Source organism: Etheostoma spectabile, chromosome 1 (assembly GCF_008692095.1).
Source record: "Etheostoma spectabile isolate EspeVRDwgs_2016 chromosome 1, UIUC_Espe_1.0, whole genome shotgun sequence".
Classification (NCBI taxonomy): domain Eukaryota; kingdom Metazoa; phylum Chordata; class Actinopteri; order Perciformes; family Percidae; genus Etheostoma; species Etheostoma spectabile.
The window spans coordinates 31,869,927-31,879,187 of NC_045733.1; the positions used below are offsets into that span (position 1 = coordinate 31,869,927).

General features: G+C 43.4%; 1 protein-coding gene across 4 annotated transcripts in view; it reads left to right on the forward strand.

Annotated features, from left to right (window-relative positions):
- The window catches only part of kmt5b (lysine methyltransferase 5B), a 37,664-nt gene that overhangs the window by 20,064 nt on the left and 8,339 nt on the right, over positions 1-9,261 (forward strand). For all 4 annotated transcript variants that reach the window (XM_032516159.1, XM_032516154.1, XM_032516147.1 and 1 more), the window contains exons 4-7: positions 5,317-5,482; positions 5,588-5,697; positions 7,572-7,738; positions 8,143-8,162. In XM_032516159.1, coding sequence (XP_032372050.1) covers positions 5,317-5,482; positions 5,588-5,697; positions 7,572-7,738; positions 8,143-8,162 — 463 coding nt within the window. The remainder of the gene's footprint in view (positions 1-5,316; positions 5,483-5,587; positions 5,698-7,571; positions 7,739-8,142; positions 8,163-9,261) is intronic.

Sequence of the window (9,261 nt, forward strand, 5' to 3'; positions counted from 1 at the left end):
TCCAATCATATTAAAACATTCTATAGTTCTCAGTGTATTAATTGTTGAGGACTAGCTTCCAAAAATACCATTTGATTTTGTTAAAATGTCACCTGGCCCAAGATATCCCACTATTCTCAATCTCGTCCCCCAGGGTCCCAGACCCCTCCCCCCGGACTTACACTGTACTTTTGACTAAATATATTAGGTTAATGTCCTTTTACAGCTAAATTTTCCTTATTATTATTATTATTATTATTATTATTATTATTATTATTGTGGCTGTTATTGTTTTCCCTATCCTTCTTTTACTGTATTTCTTGCAAAAACGATGCTGGAATTTCAATTTCCCTGCAGGAGCATCCCAAAAGATTAATAAAGACAAGTCTGGTCCTCCGGGTCCCAACCCCTCCTGCACTCGAACGCGCTAAATAAAGTAACAGTCCCCTTGACACGAGGGACAACACAGATTAAGAAAATCCCTTTTTGACAAAGTCCTAGAAATTAACCAACTTCACCTGTAGTGAAAATTAATTACACACAAAATAAACTACTACTGCACAGACAAACCCCTTCCAGACATTCTGTGTAGTGCATGTGTTGTCACACCCCACCGTTCACAAGTGTAGCATCACAAATCATGTTGTTTTCCCCAAAAAACCCTCTCCGTATAACACGAGATCCCTCTCCTGGTTCATGTCTCTCAAAACCTTCCGCAGGCGGTGTCCCTCCCGTCGACACAACTGGACAAAAAAAACCACAAAACAAACGTGGAGTTTATTCACAGAGGTTTCACATTTCACAGCAACTGATCCAGTGATTTTTGTTTTTTGTTTTCTTTAAAAGGCTCTGACCCTCCCCCCCCCCCCCCCCCCATAGAACATGAGCATAGAAAGAAGTACGCCGCCATCAGCAGGTGGCGCTAATCTGTATTCTCGCCCAAGAAGATGACAACCAAAATCTCTCTAGACGTCTAAAGACGCATTTTATTCTTTGGCTTTTACTCCGTGTGAGTTGTGTGTGGTGCTCGAGATGTCCTTATTGTTTCCCTGTTTTTAGCAATTAAATAAAGTGATTGGAGGAAACACGCTGTCGTCAGTCCATTTTTCATCAGAGTGTTGATAGTAGTCAGAAGGTCGTTGTCGTCATTACTCGCTGAACTGAAAAAATACAATGGCCTATTTTTTGTGTGTGTGTGTGTGTGTTGTTGTGATTGTGTGTGAGTGTTGGGTTGGGGGGTATCACCAGACGCCTCCCGCTACAATATCATCACGATGCTTATGCCCCGTACTATATTATGTGATTTAACATGTTGCAATATGCTGCGATATATTGCAATTTATCACCCTTTTTTCCAACTTCTAATTTTTCCCATTTTCAACTAACGTCCCCAAAAGGAAACTATGTCGCATCTGTTTCATCCGGAAAAGATAAATGAATTTAATATAATTTAATTTTCTCTGTTTGTTCAATCACTTTCATTTTTAGTTCTGCAAAATGGGACAAACTGACCAACACATATAAGTAAAGAGCATATTGGCGCCTGTGTATTGTTTTTCCCTCATTCCTATTAAGTAATAAAAGCTTCTGGTCTTGTCGGCGCCGGTTTCTCAGCATTGATTTGCTAGTCAGGGCTGGGCGATCCCCCAAGCTATTGGTCGTTGATCCGACTGGCCACTGCCGAGGGGTCAACAAGAAATCGGCCAAAATCTAATAAACAGTCAATTACTGATGACGGCATTAACCCACCGAACAGACCGAGTCCCAGACCTCGCCAACTGGTCCGATGCCGATAATCGGGTTGTAGTGCAGCGCCTTAAGAGACCTTTATTTTAGAAATATGTGTGTGTGGTGGTGTGTGTGTGTGTTGTGTGTGGGTTTGTGCTATATATGATATATAATAAACATTAGCCTACCTTGCAGTTTGGTCACCAATCTGAAAACAGAATCAAGACAATATTAGCATCATTATATAAAAAGGTGATTAGCAGAGATAAGACGTGTATGTGTACAGTATCCTTGGGCTTTTTTAGGTTAAGTTTTAAGTGTCGTTTGTTTGGTTATATTAGTCAGCGACAAGAGTATTTCTCACCAAAGGCAACATTCCTGCGGAGTAGCGACACTTTTTAATAGAGATTTCATCATCATGTACTCATGATTGATAAAAATGATGAAAATATGATGGATTTAAAACATTAATAAGATTTTACCAACCCAAATATGCAATAGACTATCTCTTCTTTCTAATCCTTTGTTTTACTGGTTTATACCACCTGTTGTGCCCCTTACAGTCCTAATGGCCCCCCCGCACTGGACACCATGACGCCTAATACCGTGATTGATGAACGCACGCGGGTCCCACCAGAGCGCGCACAGTTCTTGCGAGTTGAATACATTACTGAAAGTGTTCTCCCCGTGCCGGGCGCATGTTCTCTCGCTCCGGAGATCCTAGCGATGCCTCCCACCAGGTGTTCATCTTGTCGTTTCTCTTCCTGTAAAACAAGGGCGAACCAGATAGTTTATTGAACAGCGTAAACGCCAGGCTGCCGCTACCTTGGTCTATGCAGTGACACACCACTAACGATTATTGCCTATGAGGTTACTGTTACGATTTTTCCAGTCTTTTTTTTGCCTTTGTCTTGTTCAGACTCCGCTACATTCGGACGACTGGCTTTTTTTTTTAAGACATATCCACGAAAAAAGGAGGTCATCTACAAACTATTGTTTTTAGAGACGTTTTGCCACCTTCATTTCTAACCCCACCGGTTTTTTTTTTTTTTGTCCCCCCCCCGAACTCCCCTACCAAAGCCCGTCGGGTGCCTGGCCTGGGTCTGGTCTGGGTCTGGGCCTTCCGGTTTTCCTGCCTACAGGAAGTTTTTCCTTGCCACTGTCGCACTGCTGCTGCTCCTAGTTGTGACTACTAGAACTGTTTGGGTCCTTTGTAAATTAATAGAGTGTGGTCTAGACCTGCCTACCGTACAGGTCTCGAGATAACTCTTGTTATTCTGATACTATAAGAAATTGAATGAGTATATGTATCTGACTTCTTGAATTTGTTGATGAGAACCATTGTAGCAATTTATAATCATAGGATAGGTGACGCTCGGGACATCGAATCCTGACCCACCTACCACCTGCTCATCCAGACCAGCACACACGCACACACCTCTCATCAACCACCACACTGCTCCAACACACACACCTGCTCATCAACACACACACCTGCACACACACCCACACACACACACTGCACACACCACACACCACACCTGCACACACACACACGCACACAACCACCCCACACCCCAACACACACACCACACACACACCACACCACACACACCACACACGCCCACACACACACACCACACACACACACACACCACACACACACACACACCACACACCACCCACACACACACACACACCACACAACCCACACCACCACACACACACACACACACACACACACACCACACACACCACACACACCAACACACACACACACCCCGATGGTGCGCATCGGGGCACTCGGTTTCATTCTTGCTTAAGGAAACTTTGACATGGGGCTGCAGGCCAGGGATTGAACCCCCCAACCTCCCAATGGCAGGCACCGCCTATCACTGCCCCCCTCCCCCCCCCCCCCTTAGCTAAACCGCCGCGTCAGGGGTTACGGCCATTGTGCGCAGAGGTATGGTTCACATAATGCAGAACAATTTCCCAAACGCAAGTTCAGACTGGAAACTTTAGTCACGCCGCATTTAGCAACATGCCCGAGGATAGCGCAGTTACTATGGCACCCGCAAATGACGCCGGAGCATGAAGACCCCGCCCTGGAGTCCCGTCAGCTCAACGCAACAGGCGAAGAGTTGTGTACAACGAGGACGGTGCGGCTTTGCTCCACCCTGTAAAAGGACGTGAAAGGACAGGTCAATCCAACATGCACCATTCAACACCTTGCACAAAGATGTCCGCTCGCCACATTTTAGTATTTTTACACTGATGTTTTTTACCTGTTCTTTTTTATGATCTTACCTGTATCACTTTGAGATTTGTTTAAATGTAAAGTGCATTACAAAAAATGTATTTTTATTATTATATATCGCCCAGAGTGTGTCAACACCAGGATAGGTAGTGATATAGTACTAGTATTTCAGTTTTTATAGCATAAAAGATCTTTTCAGTGTTACAGCTGTTGTGACCTGCCACAGAAAACATTACATGCATTAGTGGGTGGAGGCTGATACGTTGTACTTGTGGTGCTGTTTAAAATCAGAAATAACAGATGGCAGCATGTCCTACCATTCCTTTGTTGCCACATTTTAGCTCCATTTGCTCTGATGAAATAGCGATTACATGAGAATCTCAACCCGCGGTCTGTGGCAAACATCCGCAGGTACACAAAATCCTGTGCAGACATAAGTTAGTCATCGGGTTGTTTGTGATGCTGGAATAAAAAAATAGAATAAAAAAAAAAAAAAAAAAAATCTTTCAGAATGTTTTTACATGTTGCTTGAAGACGCTTTTCCGTGAGCTTTCGTCTTGGGAGGAACAATTTCGGCCAGTCCCGGTGGTCAACGCCGGAAAGCTTTCTCCAAGTTGTCGTGTTTCTTGAAGCGCTCGAGACTCCTTCGCCCTCTTGTCTTCCCTTGATTGGTCGAATCGCGGGGACACATTTGAAAAAAAAGAAGAAAAAAGGCACAAACGAAGGGATACAAAAGTAAAAATCGGAATGAATGCACCTTAATGCCGGTCTGTGCATAGGATTGCAAATTCGATTTATGCTCCTAGTAGGTGGTCCGAACGCTGCTCCCGAGACTAACGCATCACAGAATTGGTTCACGAGAACGGACAGACTATTTTTTTTAAAATTTAAAGAAATCCTCGATGAATATTAATGGAAATGGTTTTTTTATTCAACTGAAAACAAAATCACAAAATGCAAAACACTTGTAGGCATTTTGAAATCAACTATTAATAGATGAATGTATTTAACTTTAACTTATTTTTTTTAAACTATTTTAATGATTATATGCAGTAAGGGACGTGCAAACGCTGCAAAATGTTTTGTATAAACTCTACCACTGGCTTCTGCCCTGTAACAATTCACACGAGAATCAACTCCTTTCCACAAACCTAACATAAACCCAATCTCGTGATGCGTCTCGTCTCGTGGAGCAAGCGTCTCGTCACACCCCTACTAGGAGCATAAATCGAATTTGCAATCCTATTGCACAGACCGGCATTAAGGTGCATTTCATTCCAGATTTTTACTTTTGTATCCCCTTCGTTTTGTGCCTTTTCTTTTCTTCTTTTTTTTCAAATGTGTCCCCGCAGATTTCGACCAATCAAGGGAAGACAAGAGGAGCTGAAGGAGATCATCGAGCGCTTCAAGAAACACGACAACTTGGAGAAAGCTTTCCGAGCGTTGACCACCGGAGACTGGTCCCGAAATCTGTTCCTCCACAAGACGAAAGCTCAAGAAAAGCTCTTCAAGCAACATGTAAAAAACATTCTGAAAGATTTTTTTTTTTTTTTTTTTAATTTCTATTTTTTTTTTATTCCAGCATCACAAACAACCCGATGACTAACTTTATGTCTTGCACAGGTATTTGTGTACCTGCGGATGTTTGCCACAGACAGCGGGTTTGAGATTCTCCCATGTAATCGCTATTCATCAGAGCAAAATGGAGCTAAAATTGTGGCAACAAAGGAATGGTGAGGACATGCTGCCATCTGTTATTTCTGATTTTTAAAACAGCACCACAAGTCAACACGCTATCAGCCTCCACCCACTAAATGCATGTAACTGTTTATCTGTGGCAGGTCACAACCAGCTGTAACACTGAAAAGCATCTTTTATGCTATAAAAACTGAAAATACTAGTACTACTAATACTACCTCATCCTGGTGTTTGACACATCTGGGCGATAATAATAATAATAAAAATACATTTTATTTGTAATGCACTTTACATTTAAACAAATCTCAAAGTGCTACAGGTAAGATCATAAAAAGCAAGGTAAAAAACATCAGTGTAAAATATCTATAAATAGTGCGACGACATCTTTGTGCAAGGTGTTGAATGTGCATGTTGGATTTGATCCTTTCCTTTCACGTCCTTTTACAGCGGTGGAGCAAAGCCGCACCGTCCTCGTCTTGTACACAACTCTCGCCGTTGCCGTTGCAGCTGACCGGGAACTCCAGGGCGGGGTCTTCCTGCTCCGGCGTTTCATTTGCGGTTGCCATAGTAACTGCGCTATCCTCGGAGCATGTTGCTAACATGCGGCGTACGACTAAAAGTTTCCAGTCTGAACTTGCGTTTGGGAAATTTGGTTCTGCATTATGTGAACCAATACCTGCGCACACTGGGCCGTAACCCCTGACCGCGGCGGTTTAGCTAAGGGGGGGGGAGGGGGGCAGTGATAGAGCGGTTGCCTGCCAATTGGGAGGTTGGGGGTTCAATCCCTGGCCCTGCAGCCCCATGTCAAAGTGTCCTTAAGCAAGAAATTGAACCCCGAGTTGCCCCCGATGCTGCACCATCGGGGTGGGTGTGTGTGTGTGTGTGTGTGTGTGTGTGTGTGTGGGTGGTGTGTGTGTGTTGTGTGTGGGTGTGTGTGTGTGTGTGTGTGTGTGTGTGTGTGGTGTGTGTGTGTGTGTGTGTGTGTGTGTGTGGTGTTGTGTGTGTGTGTGTTGTGTGTGGGTGTGGGTGTGTGTGTGTGTGGTGTGTGTGTGTGGTGGTGTGTGTGTTGGGTGTGTGTGTGGTGTGTGGTGTGGTGTGTTGTGATGCAGGTGTGTGTGTGTGCAGGTGTGGGTGTGTGTGTGTGCAGGTGTGTGTGAGTGTGTGTGCGGTGTGTGTGTCTGATGAGCAGGGTGTGTGTCGCTGGGTTGTCGGTGAATGAAGCGAGGCTGTGTGCGTGTGTGTGTGTCTGATGAGCAGGTGTGTAGATGTGTGTCAGGATTCGATGTCACGATGCGTCACCTATCAATATTATTATAAATTGCTACACATGGTTCTCATCAACAAATTCAAGAAGTCAGATACATATACTCAATTCAATTTTATTTATAGTATCAGATCATAACAAGAGTTATCTCGAGACCCTTTACAGGTAGAGCAGGTCTAGACCACACTCTATAATTTACAAGGACCCAACAGTTCTAGTAGTTCACAACTAGGAGCAAGCAGCAGTGCGACAGTGGCAAGGAAAAACTTCCTTTAGGCAGAAACCTGGGACAGGCCCAGACCCAGACCCAGACCCAGGCCCAGACCCAGACCCGGGCTCTTGGTAGGCGGAGTCTGACAACCGGTTGGGGTTAGAATGAAGGGTGGCAATAACAGTCCCAAAAAAATAGTAGTTTGTAGATGAACTCCCTTTTTTTATTGGATATGCTCTTAAAAAAAAAAAAAGCCAGTAGTACCTGAATGTAGCGGAGTCTGAACAAAGACAAAAGGCAAAAAAAAGACTGGAAAAATCGTAAAGTAACCTCATTAGGCAATAATCGTTAGTGGTGTGTCACTGCATCGACCAAGGTAGCGCAGCCTGCGTTTACGCTGTTCAATAAACTATCGTCTCGCCCTTGTTTTACAGGAAGAGAAACGACAAGATCGAACACCTGGTGGGATGCATCGCTGAGCTCTCCGAGAGCGAGGAGAACATGCTGCTCCGGCACGGGGAGAACGACTTCAGCGTCATGTATTCAACTCGCAAGAACTGTGCGCAGCTCTGGCTGGGACCCGCGGCGTTCATCAATCACGGTATTAGGCGTCATGGTGTCCAGTGCTCGGGGGGGCCATTAGGACTGTAAGGGGCCCACACAGGTGTATAAACCAGTAAAACAAAAGGACTTAGAAAGAAGAGATAGTCTATTGCATTCTTTGGGTTGGTAAATCCTTATTAAAATGTTTTAAACTCATCTATTTTCATCATTTTTATCAATACATGATACATGATGATGAAATCTCTATTAAAAAAGTGTCGCTCTCAGCAGGAATGTTGCCTTTGGTGAGAAATACTCTGTTGTAGCTTAATATAAAACCAAAAACGACACTTAAAACTTAACCTAAAAAAGCCCAAGGATACTGTACACATACACGTCTTATCTCTGCTAATCCACTTTTTTATATAATGATGCTAATATTTGTCTTGATTCTGTTTTCAGATTGTCGACCAAACTGCAAGGTAGGCTACTTTTTATATATATATAAATATATAGACACACACACACACACACACACACACACACACACACACACACACACATACATATTTCTAAAAATAAAGGTCTCTTAAGGCGCTGACACTACAACCCGATTATCGGCCATCGGACAGTCTGGCGAGGTCTGGGACTCGAGTCTGTTCGGTGTGTTACATGCCGTCATCAGTTAATTGACTGTTTATTAGTTAATTTTGGCCGATTTGACTTGTTGACTCGGCCAGTGGCCAGTCGGACTCAACGACCAATCAGATTGGGGGATCGCCAGCCCCTGACTAGCAAATCAATGCATGAGAAAACCGGCGCCGACAAGACCAGAATCTTTTATTACTAATAGGAATTGAGGAAAAATCAATACACAGGCGCCAAATATGCCTCTTTTACTATATATGTGTTGGTCAGTTTGTCCCATTTTGCAGCAATACAACTGAAGTGATATGAACAAACAGAGAAATATTAAATTATATTAAATTAAATTTATCTTTTCAGATGAAACAGATGCTGACATAGTTTCCTTTTGGGGACGTTATTTGAAATTGGAAAAAATTAGAAGTTGGAAAAAAGGTGATAAATTGCAATATATCGCAGCATATTGCAACATGTTTAAAATCACAATAATATCGTATCGTGGCATAAGCATCGTGATGATATTGTAGCGGGAGGCGTCTGGTGATCCCCCCACACACACACACTCACACACAATCACACACACACACACACACACACACACAAAAATACTGGCCATTGTATTTTCTTCCGTTCAGCGAGTAATGACGACAACGATCCTTCTTGACTACTATCAACACTCTGATGAAAACAATGACTGACGACAGCGTGTTTCAATCCAATCCACTTTATTTAATTGCTAAAATACAGGGAAACAATAAGAGACATCCGAGCACCACACAACTCACACGGAGTTAAAAGCCAAAGAATAAAAATGCGTCTTTAGACGTCTAGAGAGATTTCTGGTTGTCATCTTCTTGGGCGAGAATACAGATTAGCGCCACCTGCTGATATGGCGGCGTATTACTTCTCTTCTATGCTCTATGCTTCTATGGGGGG